Source organism: Ursus maritimus, unplaced genomic scaffold (genome assembly GCF_017311325.1).
Source record: "Ursus maritimus isolate PB19 unplaced genomic scaffold, ASM1731132v1 scaffold_1, whole genome shotgun sequence".
NCBI classification, from domain to species: Eukaryota; Metazoa; Chordata; class Mammalia; order Carnivora; family Ursidae; genus Ursus; species Ursus maritimus.
In genome coordinates, this window is record NW_024423343.1 from 75,987,280 (window position 1) to 76,006,450 (window position 19,171).

General features: G+C 42.0%; 1 protein-coding gene across 3 annotated transcripts in view; it reads left to right on the top strand.

Annotated features, from left to right (window-relative positions):
• CACNB4 (calcium voltage-gated channel auxiliary subunit beta 4) overlaps positions 1-19,171 on the top strand; it is a 237,477-nt gene that overhangs the window by 189,139 nt on the left and 29,167 nt on the right. Inside the window, exons 4-9 of one of the 3 annotated variants that reach the window (XM_040644965.1) lie at positions 479-601; positions 7,252-7,382; positions 10,107-10,183; positions 11,694-11,713; positions 11,937-12,017; positions 13,452-13,510. In XM_040644965.1, coding sequence (XP_040500899.1) covers positions 479-601; positions 7,252-7,382; positions 10,107-10,183; positions 11,694-11,713; positions 11,937-12,017; positions 13,452-13,510 — 491 coding nt within the window. The remainder of the gene's footprint in view (positions 1-478; positions 602-7,251; positions 7,383-10,106; positions 10,184-11,693; positions 11,714-11,936; positions 12,018-13,451; positions 13,511-19,171) is intronic. The other 2 variants (XM_040644957.1, XM_040644961.1) reach the window with 2 other exon arrangements.

Genomic DNA, 19,171 nt, shown 5'->3' on the forward strand with positions numbered 1-19,171 from the left:
TCATTTTACTGAGTGGGATTCCACAGGTTTTCAGATCTGAGGCTATTTCAAAAAATATTTATTTTACTCCCACCACCTCCTTTTAATTTAAGACCTGGCACACATTTCCTGTATCCCAAGGGCTGTCTATTATCATTTGAAATAACAAACGTAAGTTTGAGGAGTAGAGGACAAAGCAGACAGCCCCCTCCTGTCTTTCCATCCTTCCCCAGCACTTTAGCGTAGGATTCTTTGTTTGGGATGTTGGAAAGGAGCACAGGAGGGGGAAAATGGTTGGGCTGATTGGGTTGAATAATTTTTAAAGTCATCGCTGCAGATTTCTCTACGCTGCCAGGGACCGTGAAACCCATTTGAGACACCTCTTTGGAAAGTGGTTTCCCTTCCTGCCTGGTACTATCAATTATCTTATTATATTTTTCAATGTGAAAAATCCCACTCTGTCTTCTTCCTCCATCCTTATGCCATGTTCTGTCCCCAGTCCAAGCCTGTAGCATTTGCTGTGAAGACGAACGTGAGCTACTGTGGCGCCTTGGACGAGGATGTGCCTGTCCCGAGCACAGCCATTTCCTTTGATGCCAAGGACTTTCTCCACATTAAAGAGGTAAATGTAGGACTCTCTGCGTCCCTTAACCTGCCACGAGGCAAGAGCCGAAATCAGCTCTGAGCCAAACTGAACCGAGAGAAGCCCTGAGGAGCTGTCAGTGTGTTACCTCATTTAATTTGCTGGGCTTTCCAAATCCATTCATTCTCACTGAGATCTAGCAGACTGAGATCATTGCTTGGATGATCCCGCATTTAAAACATTGCATCACCGTCATCATAGGATGGATTTAGGACAGTCCTGTGGTCCCCTGGTCACCTTTTAATCACCTTGCACAACTGCAGAGCCACAGGTCTACGGATCCAACTTAGGGAAACATTGAGTTTGGTGGCACGGCGCCTACCCATGAGGGACCATTTACAAGGGATATTGTAATTATAAACATCTCTGCTGTAATCCTGTGGACCTTGATCTTGGAACCAACACTACAGAGTATAATTAATAATTAAAGTATTAAAGCTAGGAAGAGGGCAGAGGACTTTGGGAAACAGAAAGCTTAAGGGATTGAGAGGTATAGGGAGGACTTGAGGCCTTGCAACTTGGCAGGTGGAATGATGACATCAAAAAATCATTTAGTCAACCTAAATTGAAATCCTGCTTCATCTCAGACATTGTGCAGGGCATCAAGAGATCAGAGATGAAGGCACACTGTCCCCGCTTCCAGGGAGTTCTGAGTCTAGTGGAAAACACTGGCAGGTGCCTAGTTTCTACTAGGCGTCGTAGAAAGTTCTACTGTAGTAAAATTGAATAGGTGTTGTGGGAACCTGATGAAAAAGAAAGTCCCCCAGGAGGGACCACCTGGCTGGGGAAAGGAGGATCAAGGGGTCGGGCGCTCTACAGAAATGGTGAGGCCCGAGGGAGTTCAGGATGGGTGGGTGTGCGGGTGGATCCTGTGGAAGCAGCAGCCAGGAGCAGTGCAGCAAGGCTAGAGGGCAGGAAGTAGCGAGTGGTACAGGGAATGGGCCAAGTCACAGAGGCAGGGGCCTGATAAGAAAGGACCTCTTTGGCCCTGACAAGGAGCCTGGACTTTATCACCAAGCAGTGGGCTGGAGAGGAATTTTAAATAATGGACAGGTGCCACCAGCCTTGTGTCTTATAACTCTGATGCTGAAGGAGTGTTGCAGAGGCTGGACGGAGATTGCAGCAGAGAGGCTGGAGAGAGGGAGCAGCTTGGAGGGAGGAGTGAAGAGGCAGCAGACCGACTGGGACTGGGAGATTTCACATGGGCGGGGATATTGGAGAAAGTGAAATAGAGAGAAAGGAAGGAAGGAGAAAGGCCAGTTCTACAGCTCACTAGAAAGGGTAGAGGGTGGTGTCAGCGCGGGGCGGGGGGGTCGCTCTGGGGACCAAGAGGGGCAGATAAAGAAGGCAGAGAGGGGAGAAGAGAAGCCTTGTTGCAAGGTGGATGTGGTTGTGAATTGGCTTTTAGGTACACTGTATCTGGGGTGCTGTGAAAGCCCTGTGAAGACACTTAATAGGCCTTTACCCACATAATCTGGAGTCCAGAGGAGAGGAATTACAATCTGCTCTTCCTAAAAGCTTTGAGTTCCAAAAGGAAAATGCATTGTAGCCAGAAAAAGGTAGTATGGAATCGAGGGAGTGTTTTTAAATTTTGATTTGCTCTTTTATTTTTTTAAGATAGGAAAGATTTCAGCATGTTATCCATGCTGACAGTGAAATATATTGGAAGGCTCGCTGATTGAGTGAGGGGCTGGAATAGAGGGGAGGGATGGCATCTGGAAGATGGGCACAAGAATTAGGCCAAGTCAGGAGCACAGTCTTGCCGGCCTTGTTCTACACAGAGCTTCCCGGGGGGGGGGGGGCTGGGGGCATACACTGGCAAATAGCTACACCCTCATGCCCCTCTAAAAAAGAGAGTGGGACAGTAAAGTGAAACCTGAGGCAGTGTGATCAATAAAAACCGATCGCTCCACATCGCTGAAACACCTGCACTTACCCCCAGTCTAAAATGAGATGCAGGTGGTAAATATATAACAATTTTGCAAATCATTGCTTTGAAGCTCTGCATTCTACAATGGTATTAGTGACACCGAGACGTATTCATAGTTTTAACACTTTAACCACCTGATAGCAAGTAGGTCAAACATCTGGAGGTCTCTAGCTGTCTGTCTTTGCATTGTGCCCGTGAGAGCTGGTTGAGGCTCTGTCTACATTTGTTCCTTTGTTCGGGTACTCATGCAAGATACAGTTCTTGAACATTTGTGTTCGAGTATGTGCCAGGCCCTGGCAGATGTTGTCTGGCAGCTATAAACAAAGCGGACAGATTCCCTCCTCTCGTGGACTGAAATTCTAGTGGGGAGACAGATCATGAGCAAATAAATAATTCTAAATTGTGAATGCTTTGGGGGGAAAAACGAAGCAGATGCTAAAAAATTTAAAATATAGGGATAAGGGTGTTATATATACTTTTAAGTACACGGGTGATCAGAGAAGGCCTTTTGGACAATGTGAACTTTAAGTAGACACCTGAAAGATGAAGAGGAGCCAACCTTAAAAAGAGCAAGAGGAGGTCTTCCAGGGAGAGGAAGCACCATGTGCAAAGGCCCTGCAGTAGGAGAAAAACCTGGCACAATCAGTTAACTAGAAGAAGGCCATATGACTGTAATGCAGTGAGCCAGGGACCTAGTAGTAGAAGACAGCCATAGAATTAAGCAGGGCACAGGTCATAGAGGACCTTAAAGTGATGATGAGACTTTAGATTTTGTTCTAAGTGTAATAAGAAGCCATTGAAGACTTTAAAAGCAAAGGAGTGGGATGAATTTATTATTTTTTTAAAGGCTACTTTGATTGTTGTAGAGACCATGGATTGGGGTGGGATAAGTATAGAATCAGGGAGACCATTAGAACCATTCAATGGAATTGAGCCAGCATGGCAGCAGTGAGATGGAAAGAAGTAGACAGATTTGAGATCTATTGCAGACTTTCAGTGAAGAGTGGTCGTGATAGACCAGGTGAAGAAACTAAGAGTGAGGGAGACATCATGCATGATCAAGCAAATCAAGGTTTGTGAATTGAGCAATGGGGATGGAGAAGACTAAGGTGGGGAAAGGACAGATGGGGAGGGGACATCTCGAAGGATATATCAAGTAGAAGTTAGACATTAGAATCTGGAACTTCGAGGAAAGGGTTGGGCCAAAGATGTCAATTGAGGTCATTAGATTATGTGTGGCATTTAAAGCTGTGATAATTATTGAAGTCACCTAAAGAGAGAGTAGAGGGAGAAGAAAAGGCAGCCCGACATTAAACCCGAAGGAATTCCATCCCACAGAGGTTGGCTACATGAAATGACTCAACAAATAAGGAAACGGAACTGGAGAAGCCTGAGATACAGGAGGAAAACCAGGACAGAGCAATGTATGGACATCAAGAGAGGCGTGTGACCCAAAGAAGGAAGCAGTCAGCTGTGGCGAATGCTGTGTGACATGAGGAGTGAGGAATGGACTTTGGGTTGGCAGCATGGCGGTCAGCGGCACAGAAGTCATTGGGACGATTGTCTGGAAGCCAAATGAAGGGGGATGAGGAGAGAAGGGGAGTTAGGAAGTATGTTTAGCAAGGGTAGAGCATGCTTTCAAGGAAGTTGACACTGACCAGGTAGTAGACTGAGGAGGATATGAAGTCAAAGGTTTTCTTTTGAGACGGGAGCTTGTGGAGCACCTGCATGTGCTAATATTAACAAACAGAGAGAGAGGTTGATGGGAAAGGAAAGGTAGGCAAAGTTGTACAGTTTTTGAGTAGGCAAGAAGAGGGGATCCAGACCCCCAAGTTGAGGGGGGGCGAGATTTTTGATAGAAGGGGACCACTTACCCATTGTAACACGCAGGGAGAGGATGGGTACAGACACACACGGTTCAGAGCCTTGCTAACAGGAAGCTGGGGGTAGCATCAACTTGATTTGTACCTTCTCAAGGCATATGAGGTGAGGATATCCACATTTGCCTGGTAGACAAGGACCCTAAGCCTGAAACATGTGCCCTAGCATCTGAATGGTTAAGTGGATTGTCTCACCATTTCCATCAAAAATGACCAAACCCTATTCATTAGTTGCTAACATCCATTGTTTCCAAGGAGAAGCAGAACTTTAAAAGGTAAGAGAAGTTCTCGCATATTTTATGCACACCCACTCACACCCACATTCCAACCTTGCTGTATGTTATTGCTTTCCTCCATTCCATCGATATTCTCAATTTGTCCTGTTGGCTGCTTTTTGATTTATATGTTTCTTGACCAGTGACTTTCTTGTCAGGTGGGCAGTTCGATGTATGGTATTGAGCTGGTAATCCTACGTGGATTAGAGCCGCTTGTTTTCAGATCTTGAAATACCCGATAAGAAAACATCTTAGAAAGAGAAAGTACTAACCGTGTTAGGGAAATGAGAATGAGAAGGATTGGAGCAACACTAGGGGACCTTCCCAGAACCCCTGGCACATACTCCGGGAGCATCAGCGCAGATCAACACATTTCTGTAATCAAGTTGTCCCCTCTCCTCTCATCTGTCATCTAGACAGCCATCTCTTAAGCTCGGCGTTAAGCACTTTTTCAGTAATGAGAAGCTTAAGCGCAGAGAAAAGCTGCAGCTCTGCTTATCACATTCACCAAATGAGGAGTGTGTGAAGCTCCTGAATGTATGTGGCAGCTTCCTGCGGGGTAGCTCAGAGAACTTCCATTTACATTGAGCCAGATTCTCACTGAGCTTTAGATGCTTCCTACAACGAAGCTAAAACAGATTGGGAAGTTGCCATGAACTGTTTCTGGAAGCCCTTTAAGGTCGCTTGGGTACCGTTTAATAAATTAGTGTTCCAGCGGGCTAACTTACGGTTCAGGAAGTAACTTAAACCCTAGGACACTCTGACTCATAGTCTGCTTTGTCCCCACCACAAGAAGATTTACATTCCAGACCTGGGCACCAAAGATTCTAAAAGGGCCTCCTTGCCTTTTGTTGATTCCAAAATAAACAGGCCTGTTATTTCAGGCCTGTTACCCTGAAATACAAGATGGGAAGATGGGAAAAATCAAGACTTCGATTGTTCAAAATTTTATATTAGGTCAACTCACATTTCTTTATTTTTTTTTAAGATTTTATTTATTTTCTTGTCGGAGAGAGAGCAGGGGAAGCAGGGGGAGCAGCAGGCAGAGGGAGAAGCAGGCTCCCCACTGAGCAAGGAGCCTGATGCAGGACTTCATCCCAGGACCCTGGGATCATGACCTGAGCAGACACTTAACCATCTGAGCCACCCAGGCGTTCCCCTCAACCCACATTCCTGATGCACAGTCTCAAGCTATGTGCCCTGCGTGCCTCGTGCAGGAGCTGTGTGCATAATAAAGGCCAAATCCCTAAGCCATATCGTTTTGCTTTTGAGTGTGAGGCTGATGCTGAGAATTACTCACAGCTATGCAGAATTTCATGCTGCAGTGAGTTAATGAAACCATCCATTTCTCCTTCACAATGTGTCAGTGTCATATACATATAAATTTCACTTTTCTCTGAGCTAAGCAAAGTGTACTACATATAGTTTTTCATTTTGAAAAAAAAAAAACATACTTTTTGGATCAGAGAGAGAGAGTTACCTTGCCCAACACTGATGAAGACAAAGTTTTTGGAATCATCTCTGGAGGATGTAAACAATAGGACAGAACCTGCTTTCTAAAAATCACCTACCTGAAACCTTCCTTTGAGGCAGGTGCCTTGGATTAAATATGCCTTCTGATCTAGGCTTCAGCAAATCTGTAATTACAAATACAATTTTGCTCACCCACTGAATAAGATCATGTTCACAGAGTCTCACCCCATACTGGCTGAAGCCTTTGCATGGGTTTACTTTCTGATTTTACGTGTCATGGAACTTTATGTAAATAGAAATCCTGGTGTTCCTATTGGACTTCAGGCCATTTGGAGATTATTTCAAAAACTCCATGTGTACAATATGCTTAACCTTTGTAAGAGGAGGCTTCTTTTTCATCTGAAAAAGATCTGAATTTGTAAACCTATATTTGGAAGATGACAATTCTCCAGTGAGAGTAGATTACAGACAGTATCATGGAATCTACCTGAAAGCTTTGACAAATAACTGACAGTTGAATGTATTTCATCTCAGATTTGTCTGTCTGGTTCTCCAGGGTTCCAATTACACTGATGCATAGTTATCCCTCTAAAATCTATTTCTTAAGAATTGGCTAGGGCTTCTTGACCAAAGGAATCCAAAGGTTAGGACCCAACTTTAGCCCAGAGATTGGCAAACTGTGGCCTGCAGGCTGATTGCAGCCTGCAGTCTTTTTTAGAAAGAAAGGGTTAACTGAAACACAGCCATGCTCACCTGTTCATGTATTGTCTATGGCCACATGCATGTGACAATAGGAGATTTAAGAAGTTGCAACAGAGATCATGTGACCTGCAAAACCTAAAATATTTACTATCCAGGCCTTTAGGTAAAAAGTTTGCAGACTTTGGCTTTAGTCTGTGGATGCTTATAAATATATATATATATAAAATTGTATGATATAATAGAAATAGTGTTATATACAATATAGTATAATATAAACAGTATTTGGTTCTTCTGGTCCTTGGAAATTAATTAATGGTATGTGAAGATAAGTGAATTACTACTGATAGCAGTTTTATATCTGCATTCCAGAAATATAACAATGATTGGTGGATAGGAAGGCTCGTGAAGGAAGGCTGTGAGATTGGCTTCATCCCAAGTCCACTTAGACTGGAGAACATACGGATTCAGCAAGAACAAAAAAGGGGACGTTTTCACGGAGGGTAAGGCTCCCTCGTTTCTATAAACTTACTTGGAAAGGTGGGTAGAAAAATAAGATGATGTTTTCAAGTTTGCTTATTAGGTTAAAAATGTATGCTTTCGGACTAAAAGACAGTTGTCTGCGTATGAGGTGTTTTTGAAATCGACACAGGGGTTTCAGAGACTTCACTCTCCCCACTGAATGTGAACTCCATAGTGGAGACTTCTCTGTGGCCTCAGCATACCTTCCTTGGAAATTAAGCTCTCCTCCATGAGAGTCATATGGGGCCTTCTTTCTCAGTATAGGTGGGAACCTGGCCTGACCCGGCACTGGGGCCCTTCCTGGTTAGCTCTCGGAGAACCCCTCTCAAGTGGGCGTGGAATGCAATGGTACACGTGCTACCGTCCCACCACTAGAAACACCTGTCTCCACCCAGGGCATCTGCCATCTCTTGCTAATGGGATTGAGACACCGTCTACCGTGGGATGATTCAACCTCTAGTGAACTAATGAAACAGCCACAAAAATCCTATTAGAGTGCACGTATTTGTAGGTCCCAGAGACACAGGCAAAGCCTGAGAAAAGAGAACTCAGAATCACACTGAGCCTGCGTACATTGTGAACCTACACTGAAGTGTGGATTTGATATGTGTTATCGTTTTTTGAAACACCTAAAATAGAAGCAGTTCTTTCTCTTGACTCTCAACTTCCTTTTTCTGTTGGATCCTTTTCTGCTTCAGAAACTCCTCTGTTCTTTACGGGCCCTTTTGCCTTTGTCTTAATGGGAACTTCTTTTTTTTTTTTTTTTTTAAGATTTTATTTATTTATGTGACAGAGAGACAGCCAGCGAGAGAGGGAACACAGCAGGGGGAGTGGGAGAGGAAGAAGCAGGCTCCTAGCGGAGGAGCCCGATGTGGGACTCGATCCCGGAACGCCGGGATCACGCCCTGAGCCGAAGGCAGACGCTTTAACGACTGCACTACCCAGGCGCCCCTTAATGGGAACTTCTTAAACAGTGATAAGACATCCCAAAAGTACAGTTAGCCCCACTTTTTTAAATTCTAATTTTTAAATTTTTTTTAAGTAGGTTCCATGCCCAGCATGGAACCCAAAGCAGAGCTTAAACTCATAACCCTGAGATCAAGATGTGAACTGAGATCAAGAGACACTTATCCGACTGATCCACTCAGGTCCCCCAACCCACTTTTAATTATCAATCTTTTTTTAGTATTTAACATGACTATAATATTATTGATTATTAATTCCTCTTATTCCCTCTTCTCTTGACTGTTTATCTCTCTTGCTGCTCCTTAAACACATTAGGAACACATGTTCCTACCTCAGGACCTTTGCACTTACTAGTTTCTTCTTACTAGAACCCTTTTCTTCATATTTCCACAGCTCATTCCTTCATCTGCTTCAGATCTTTGTTAAATATCACCTTTCCAGTGACCCCTTACCGCCACCATCTTTAAAATTGTACCCACTTCCCTTCCTTTACTCCTATCTCTCTCCTGACTTAGTTTTCTCCGTTGTACTTACTATTGTTAGAAATACTATGTATCTACCTGTTCATCTGTTTGATAGTGAGATCTCTCACCAAAATCTGGCTCTGTAAGGAAGAGATTTTGTCTTTTCCCACTACTGTTATATTCCTAGTTTCTAGAACAGTGGTTACTCAATAAATATTTGATGAATGAAATAAAAAATGTATTATTATCATTTCCAAAGTTGTTATTTTATTATTTATTATTATTATTATTATTATTATTATTATTATTTCATAACGTTATTATGTACTGGGGAGCCTGGGTGGCTCAGTCATTTAATTTTGGCTCGGGGTCATGAAATGGAGCCCCGTGCTGGAGCCTGCTTGAGAGTCTCTCTCTCCCTCTCCGTCTGCCCGACCCCCGCACCTGCTCTCTCTCTAAAAGAAATGAATAAAATATTTAAAAACAATAATGTTATTATGTACTTTTGAACTAAAAGAGTAAAACCAAGAGCTCACAGACGTGATCTTATTTTTTCTTTACACCAACCCTGTGAGGTGTACTGTCTTCTATAGGTAGGGAAACTAAGGCTCAAAGACATGAAATATGATATCCAAGGTGCTGCAACTAGTAAATGGTAAAGCCAGGATGAGAAATGAGATTGTTCTGACCTAGGGACCATGCTCTCAAGCACTGAGAGGGAAGAACACTGGAGAAGTAGGAAGGTGGGCTCTCAAGGGCCTCTATGGACTCCTGGGAAGCTTCCAAACCCACAGGAGACCAATGGAACAATCTTCCATTCTAGGTCACAAATAATATTACCATGTTATTACCATCTCTTCTTAATTCTGACTCCCATATAATCACTTTTTAAAAAGAAATGCTTCTTCTAGCTCTTATGGCTTGTTTTGAGCTATGTTTGACATCCAACTGGTGCATCCAACTGGTGACTAGTATTAGTTAAGCATCAGTTCACAAGAGTGGTTCTGTCCTTGATTTTTCCGCTGAATTTCTGCATTGAATAAGTGGGAGAGATACTTGTGCAAAGTATGTCCAGGTTCCAGTTAGTTCCCCACCTTCTCTGAGAAATAGGTCAAAGAAAACATTTGGGCAGATTCTTGAAGTTCTTCTCCAAAGCAGGATTTGATGTGTTTTGAATTATTTAGTAGGATTTAGGCCAAAGAAAGCTTTGTACTCTCAAGTTCTATTTGCAAGGAATCTGGGGAATGAGTCCTAAGTTCCTTTTCTATATCCCAGGAAATCCAGTGGAAACTCTTCTTCAAGTCTTGGAGAAATGGTATCAGGGACGTTTCGAGCGACACCCACATCAACAGGTGAGGGTTTTAGTGTAACTCCTTTTAATAGAATGTTTTTCTTTCTTAATATTTGAACATACAGATGAGTATTTTTACTAATTTGGAAATGATTTAAAGCCTTGATTTAAATATTCTTCTCCTTAATATTTCATTGCTCATTTGCTTTCTATAGTAATTTGACTCTATTTAAAGGATACTTGTGATACTACAAATGCAAATCATTATAATCTAATTTTGAGAAATCTTATTTACCCCCCAGAGCCAGTAACTGTCCATTGTTCATTATCCCACCCAAGAACCCAACAGATTTTAAAATGGTGAAGGCCCATTAAAGAAAAAAAAGTTGTAGAGTCTCAAGAAAATGCTCTGTTCCAGTCTCCATGGGGAACTTGAGGATTGTGTAGCCTGGGCTGTGGAGATTGGAAGGGTTGAAGCAGAGAATGGGCCTGGATGATCTCATTTCTATTTGGACAGCAGATAACCGTGCCCTGGAATTAATGGAAATAAAGGGACAGTGGTGGTCCAATCAGGAGCTGTTATGTATTTGGTAATTATGGAAATATTCAAGCAAGAATTTTTCTTCTACCACAGTCCCTGACTCCTGTAGTCTAATTTGTGCTGGCCCAGAATTGATGCTGCATTAGGGCATCTGGTATCACCAACTCAGAAGGACAAGTCCAAGGTCTATCCTCGCCTACTATAACTGCAGTAAACGTGATTGGTTCTGGGGTAGTTCTGAGTACTGGGTTCTTGTTGGTGTGGATCCTTCCTGATCTTCCAGTCTCTGAACTGAACGGTCTCTGGGTTGTCCCCAAATGGACTGGACCTACTTGGATGGCCACAAAACCAGTTTAGTCAGATATCGAAATATTTTGCCTCATCCCCATTTGTTGGACATTTATGTCATTGCAGCTTTGCACTATTACAAACAAGAAAGAACAGGAGTAACCAGTTATAAATTTATTTGCAATTAACAACAACTTAATAGAAAAAATATGTCAATATCCTGGAAAGTAGGTAGAAAACTTACAAACACATAAGGGACTGCAAAATTTTCTCATGGTTCATCAAAATTACAAATCCAAAAATAACTAGTGATTGAGGTGAGGATCATTTTTACCCAAATTGTTATTCTAAGTTTCTTTTTATGAAATTTTATTTGTCCACGTTGTGCTCAGCTACACTGTATGCTGTGTCCAGCAGGGAACATCCTATTGCCCATGGCTGGCCCAGAACTTCCGGTGTTGTTATGAAGGCCACCTCCACACCACCCAACATGAAATCAGGATATAAGGTCATTCGTACAAGGAGGAAATTGTCTGGTTTTCTTTTTTTTTTTTTTTTTTCATTTTTCTTCAAAATTGTCTTGTCCAGAATGAAATAATAGAGTAGTGCTCTGCAGAGTGGGTAGTTGTGAGATGATGAGAATTCTAGGGACAAATTGGTACATTCTTCCATCTTTTAAAATCATGTACTATCATTTACAGAGATTACGTATTTTGATATGGCTCTCATTGTTGTCTTTTAGCAAAACAGAAGCAAAAAGTGGTAAGTTGTGTTTCCTTTTTAAATCTACTGTTAAGGTTTCTATCCATACATGCCTGCAATGCTCATTTCAGTGACCCAAATGGCTAGAAAATAAGGGATGAGCCTCCTTGGTGGGGACCTGTGGTAACCATTTCTCGTTTGACCTGAGAGTTATGAACGCTGTGGCGGTTGAGGAGGTGTGCTTAGCCTCACCTTGTCACACATGTCAAATCATCTTTTTCAGACGGAACACATTCCTCCTTATGATGTTGTGCCATCCATGCGTCCGGTGGTGTTAGTGGGGCCGTCACTGAAGGGTTATGAGGTACAAATACCAGTCTGTTATGCTTCAGTTGTTGATCAAGAACCTAGGAGACAGCTGTTGGGAGCTTGCTCTTCTAGGGTCTGCTTACATATAAGTACTGATGGAGCCAACTCCCCTCCTATGAAGGCGGGTGGCACAGTGTGGGGCTGATGTGACCCTTCACTCTTGCTTCCTTCCCTGGCACACTTCTCACCTTATGTGTATCTCTTTGTTTAGAAATGTATCCCTTAAAACTTTTATAATGGAAGGTTCTGGTCAACGGTTTGCTCTGCATTAAATTCAAAGTGAAGGACTTTATCTGTCTCAACCATTCCCATTACTATTAGAAATACTCCAGTATGGCGGCACCTGGCTGGCTCAGTGGTAGAGCATGCAACTCTTGATCTCGGGGTCATGAGTTCAAGCCCCATGTTGTGCAGAGAGCTTCCTTTAAAAAAATAAAAAATAAATAGAGTATAAACAGCATAGGAGAACATGTGCTAGCAAACCTAAACCCTCAAAGCACCAACAAAGTCACCTTGCTGGGTGCTCAAGATGATGGCCTATCCCACAAAATACTTCTCTGCTTATTTATTTTAAGGACACAGAAGGAAAAAAACCTCCACTGAAAGTATTAATGAGCTTGTTCAGAAATTAAACAATGTAAGAAGGAAAAGAGTAAGGACTTAGATGTCCTACATTTCAGATGTTGCCAATCTGACTCTGTGCTAGCATAGATAAGAATAGGTGAGATGGGACATTAAAATCTGAAGGTGGGCAACCTCCAGGGTACCATTCCCACTGAGCTAGGACAATATCTGGCACACAGTAGTTACTTAATACACATTTATTGAATGAATTAATGAATCTTTTTGAGGCCGATCTAAGGATCCCATCCCCTTTTGTTCCTCCCCCTCTCCTCCCCTCTGCCTGTCTCCCTCCCTCCTCTCCCCCAACCTCCTCTCCCACTCCCCTTCGCTCTGTGGGCAATGTCAGAGGAAGAGCAGGAGACTGATCTATAGAGATGGAAAATTTCTACCAACAGCTGAGTCCGGGGCTGCCCAGAGGAGCTCTGGCTGCTCCTTACTGGTGGCAAGCATCACTTGGGAGCCAAGGACAGGCAGCACCTGCGAGCAAAGCCAGCCTATTGTGGTCTCTTGGCTGCAGTCCTATCACCTAAGAAGGGAAGCAGGTCTGCCCTGGGTCTAGTGAACACTGCTCGTTCGTTCCTCAATACCCTAGAGGAGAACCAAGGGGGAAATTGGAGTAACTGTAAGTGGTTAAGCATGAAGAATGCCTCCCATGCTAACCTACCCTACCCCTCAGAGACAACAGGCTATGTAAGGTCTTTGAGAGACAGAGTGCCCTTCCCTTCCACCTCTCTCACCTTTGACTTCTCTCTCTCTCTGTCTCTGCGTGTGTTTGCCTCATTCTTTTTTTCTCACCTCTGCAAAGGTAACAGACATGATGCAGAAAGCCCTCTTTGATTTCCTGAAGCACAGGTTTGATGGGAGGTGAGACATACAGATGTTTTTGTATTTCTGTTTTCCTTTAACTGAACATGTATGATAAATTGATTTGTGGACCTGTTTCCAGTGATTGCAGAAGTTCTCTAATTAAAAGTTAACTCAGTATTCAGGGAAGAATACAATGAAAGAATTCTGAAGGTATGAAGTTATGAAGTATAGCATTGAATCCCCAAGGGAGAAAGGACCTTGAAAAGTAAAAGAATCCATTTGTTTTAATCAAATGTATGTGTCTGTCTTTATTTCCTTGCTTGTTAGTGAATTCATACCAAACTTATTTTATGAAAAATATTAATGAAAATATAGACTATTTGTGATAAGTGTGGTGGCTCACTGGTCAAGCTGGTAGTAATACTTGGGAACTGTGCGTGCATGTGTTTGTGTGTGTGTGTGTATGCATGTATGTGTGTACATAAGAAGGTATAAAGTACTGAGTTTCCTCAAAAGAAGAGTGCAAGAAATGTTTTCATCATAAGCTTCCCAAAGTGACTGTTTGTAGGGAAGAGTACTTGTTTGGATGCTTAGTTCTGGGTTTATTTTACCAAGAAGTCACCTTGTATTTTATTGGTATATTTTGTACGTATCCTATGATTAACACGGCTCAGTTACTTCAGCCATCAAAAAATTTTATCACTTAAGTTTTGTGAAAAATGTCTAAAAGAGTTTCTGTGTTTTGCAGAGAAGTGGTAAAAAGTCCATATTGGCTCAATACTAAGCACTAAGCTCCTTCACAATGCAGAATGCACTCCTTGTAAAACTAACCACCTTGCAAATACTGAAGACTTAATAGAAATGAAGAAAATGTACATAGTATGTACTGAGAAGTATGGGTACATGCATCCAACTTACCAAATATTTTTAAAAACAGCTTCAAATAGGTCATTTTAAATATGGTATTTTAAGGGAAAAAAACAAACATAATAATGCTTTAAGTACAAACTGTGTATATTTGTCAAAAGAAAAGCCTTCTGGATAATTATGTTTAAAATATTCATTAGTTTCTGGGACTACATACAAAGAAACTGAGATTTGGATTCCAATAGTTGAGATTTTAATTCAATGAATCAGAATACTTCAGTGCCCTTATGTGAATGGCTCGGTACATTAGTAGACTGCCAGGCTGCCTTAATAAATAGACCCCAAATGTATAATGATTCAGACACAGTAGGAGCTTACTGTTGCTCATTGAACAGTTTGAGACAGGTGTTCCTAAGCTGGGTGGAGGGGGTTATACTGGGACAGAAAGCTTGTTGCGCCCATCATTTGGGGTCCTCGGCCTGAGGATGGTCTCTATGGTCAGCTGGTGGGGAGCGGTGCGTGCTGGCCTGGAGGTGCCGCACATGGATCCTCGCTTTTCATTGGTCAGAACCCGGTCATGTGGCCATGCTGAATTACAAAGCAGGCTGGGAAATGCAGTCTAGCTACGTGCCCAGAAGGAGGAGGATACAGATTTTGTTGAACAAATAACCGTCTCTGCCACGTTTATCTAATGGACGCAAAATGCTAAGAAAGCCATGGGTTGATCCTGTTCCTCATACTCCTCTTTTTTAAAGAAGATAGACTGAGAATGAAATGAATTTCATTTCAAAGAAAAGAAATGAAAAGCACTGAATATTAGAGTTGGAAGGAAATGTAAGAGTTCTTTTATTGTAATCTCTTTTCTTCAGCAACCACAAACAGATGGATAAACTGCTTCTGTTTGAGAATGTTTGGTAATTGGGATTTCATTTCTTGAAAAAGCATTGCAAAGAACGGCTGAGCTCTGATGCTTTAACTTAATAGCAGTGGCCTTGGTCTTGCCCGCTGGTGGCTAGGCTATAACCCTCACCTTCATATAGCAGCCTGTGGGGTGGAGGCAGCTAGCGTGCATGGCTTAGTCTTCTATGTTACTGCCCGCGCGCACACACACTTCCTCTAGCTTAAAGCTGTGTGGTTTTAACCTGTGGTGTCTTCACCTGAGGAAGTTCTGAGCAGTGCCTCATTGGGCGACCCCATAACAGCCCTGGAGCTGAACAAATCCCATCCCATGACACAGCCTGTTTGTGTCAGATTGTTTCTGTCACCACATAGCATCCTTATAAACAACAATTCTTTTAACGGTCTGAAAGGTAGGACCAACGGGAATAGAAGAAGGGAACTATTAAAATTAAACAAAGTGAAAGTGAGTGGCTGAATTATTACTTTCAAGAAGGAAGCATCTGAGGTTCTGCTTCAGTTTTCAGGCCCAGAAAGAGGAAGTGCATTTGATGGTAACAGCAGAGATTTGTTCTGAGTCTGGTAGAGTTGCTGCATCCATCATTTACACACACTGTTGAAGATGATTTTCGTAGAAATAGAATTAAAATGTCAACACCAGGTGTTCCATACGGTCCAATGGCACAGTGGAGGAACTGGAGATAGGAGGAAGATTCAAACAGCAGCAAAAGTAATAGCCAGAGAAAGAGACTCAGCCCTGGAGAGCTCTGATTTATGACAGAGTTGGGAAAAGAGAGATGGTAAAGGTGGGAGTAGCGGAGTGGACTTGCTTTCAAATAAGAAGAGGCCAGTGCAGCAGAAAAACCAGTCATGAATTCAGTAGCTGAGGGTATGTAGAGACTTTGATAAGGAAGAAGCAGCGCGCTTGTAGCCTCACACGGACTCTGACACATCTGCTGTGTGGGAAAGAGCCTTACATTTTGAGCTACGACAATCTGCTGTATTATGTTTTACTAGTTAATAAAGGGAGAGGAAACAACACATAGTCTTTAACTGAAACCAGCCAAGAGAACAATTACACAGAAGGCTTCAGCACAGTGATACAGCATAAACAGTATGTTCTAATGGAAACCTACTCAGTGTTTAATTGGCTATGAGTGCAGTAGGTTAGACAAAAGAGTCAAGGGAAAGTCTTATTATTTTTCAGAAAGAGCAAAAAAGGGATCCATTGGCTAAGAGGCTTTCTTCAGTACTGTTTTTCAGATCCTGGTTAGAAAATAAGTCAACAGGGGCGCCTGGGTGGCACAGCGGTTAAGCGTCTGCCTTCAGCTCAGGGCGTGATCCCGGAGTTCTGGGATCGAGCCCCACATCAGGCTCCTCTGCTGGGAGCCTGCTTCTTCCTCTCCCACTCCCCCTGCTTGTGTTCCCTCTCTCGCTGGCTGTCTCTCTCTCTGTGGTGGCACAGCGGTTAAGCGTCTGCCTTCGGCTCAGGGCGTGATCCCAGAGTCTTGGGATTGAGCCCCACATCAGGCTCCTCTGCTGGGAGCCTGCTTCTTCCTCTCCCACTCCCCCTGTTTGTGTTCCCTCTCTCGCTGGTTGTCTCTCTCTCTGTCAAATAAATAAATAAAATCTTTTAAAAAAAAAGAAAGAAAAAAGAAAATAAGTCAACAAATTGGATTCAAGTCCGACAGCTTGATTGTTACAAAATCATAGACTGGCCCTTTTTTTTAATACCTCAAATTATTTGAGGCAGTTGAGAGCTACTTATTACACAGTTTTATTGCTGTGGCTGCTACTGTAGGACCTAACTGTAATACGTGTAAGAAAAACGAAAAGCATAGTACTAACTAGTTCCTGGGGGATCTTTGTCCATGTGGATATCCACACATAGTGACAGTTCCCATGCACAGATCATAATTCAGGTGCAATGGTATCAGCCTGGTGAACACACACGCAGTGACATGGAGCTTTTCTCTCTTCATTTTACACCACAGACATTCACTGGGGATCATCCTTTGGCATGAGGTGTGTTCAGCTGGTTGAATATACCATTCCTAGTCTCAACAGCAGGCAGTCAAACCAACTGCCATTTGTTGACCTATGCTAATCATTTCAAATTCCAATAAAATTGTTGCTTTATGCATTTTGACAACTAAATTAGATCTATGGCTGTTGGTGAATGCTTTGTAACCGGCATGATCATGGCCAAAAATCCTAAATGAACATACTGTAGCCTATAGAGATAAGATCTAAAGTTAAAGGAAGTTGTTAATTGAAGGCTACTCAAAGGGAAAAAAAGGGTTTGAGAAAGAATTTGAAGAAAAGAGGCTGAGAATGCAACTTAGGAGACTCAGAGAGGTACTATTTATTTATAAACAGCAATGGGCACACTTGATGCTATCACACAGCAGCCAAAGCATGGCAGACTGAAAACAACTTGTAACTGCAGTCAGCGAATGGAAAAGAACAATAGTGCCTTCTGTTTCAAAATCAGTGTTGCCCTCTTATCATCTCCTTCTACCATTCTCTCTTTAAATGCAGACTCATCAGTAGTCAGACACTAGAGATACATAATTGAACACTTGAATGCCAAACATGAATATTTAAATTAGCAGGTTTTTATTATAACATGTCTGACCTAATTCTCTCACCCTCAAAGTATATACACATTTCATGGACTCTGGGAGTGGGAGAGTTCATGGTAGACTGCTAATTTCTGAGGATACAATAGAAAGAAACTGTCCCCTTTCAGTCTTCAAATCTCCAGTAATTGTCTTATATACATTATATATGTGCCTATCAACATAGGACACTATGGATAATTATTTAGTAAAGCACTTTATATATTACCTTGTTTGCTCCTACTGACAGTCCCATGAGATAGTTTGGTGAAGCTGCTATCACCATTTTATTGATCAGGATACTGATGCTTGAAAGATGACATGACTTGTCCATGGTCACACACCCAGCAATAGCAAGATCCAGGAAGAATACTCAGATCTATGTATGCCTCCCATCCCAATTCTCTTGACAGTGTACGTTCTGTTCTTTGGAATAGTCTTCTCTATGCATACTAGGATTTTTTTTTTTAAATCAATGCACTAACCACATTACATATTAGATGTAGCAAAGATAGAGTATAGCTCTAGAGTATAGAGCTATACCCAACCAACATGGAAGTACTAATTGTTTTTGAATGAATGTGTTATAACTAAAAGTAGTTTTTTTTGCAGAAAACTAATATTTATAGGTCATGATAGATTGCAGTAATTGTGATGAATTCCAAAACAGAAATAAAGAACAGTTGGGATTCAGATTTGCTTAGATTTAGAGAATAATTTTTGCTAGTTTTCAGTGACATTTGCTACAATACCCAGTTTGCTGAGGAACTGAACTTCTGTTCGTGTTTATCTACCAGCCAGTAATCACTGACACTATGTCACAGAAAAGTTTCCTAGGGAACTTTTAAAAGACATATATCAAATAAGATGCATGGAAGTATTGAAAGACACTGGAGGAATGAGTACAGCAAGAAAAGAAGTAGAAAGGGCATTGTTCTAAGTAAAAATAAATAAATAAAAAATATATAACGGTATGTAAAGTATATTTTTTAAAGTATATTAAACTAAAGAAAGTATATAAACTTAAGTTGTATTGTTGGGAAGAATTTAAAAAAAAATAAAGTTTGGATTTGGTGTCTGATTTTGGTAACAGTAAGCATCTTTGTATGGAAAATAGAAACCTCTGTTCTTATTGAAGGGTTTCTGGGGCTGTGTCTGTCTTGTCCTGAGCTCTTTCATGCATGCTTGTGTACTGTTATTAAGAAATAACTTGTAATAATACTTACCAAGCAGCCGAATCTTGTTTTCTGCTCAGGTCGTGATCTCAGTCAGTGTCCTGGGATTGAGCCCCATGGTGGGCTCCACACTTGGTGGGGAGTCAGCCTGGGGATTC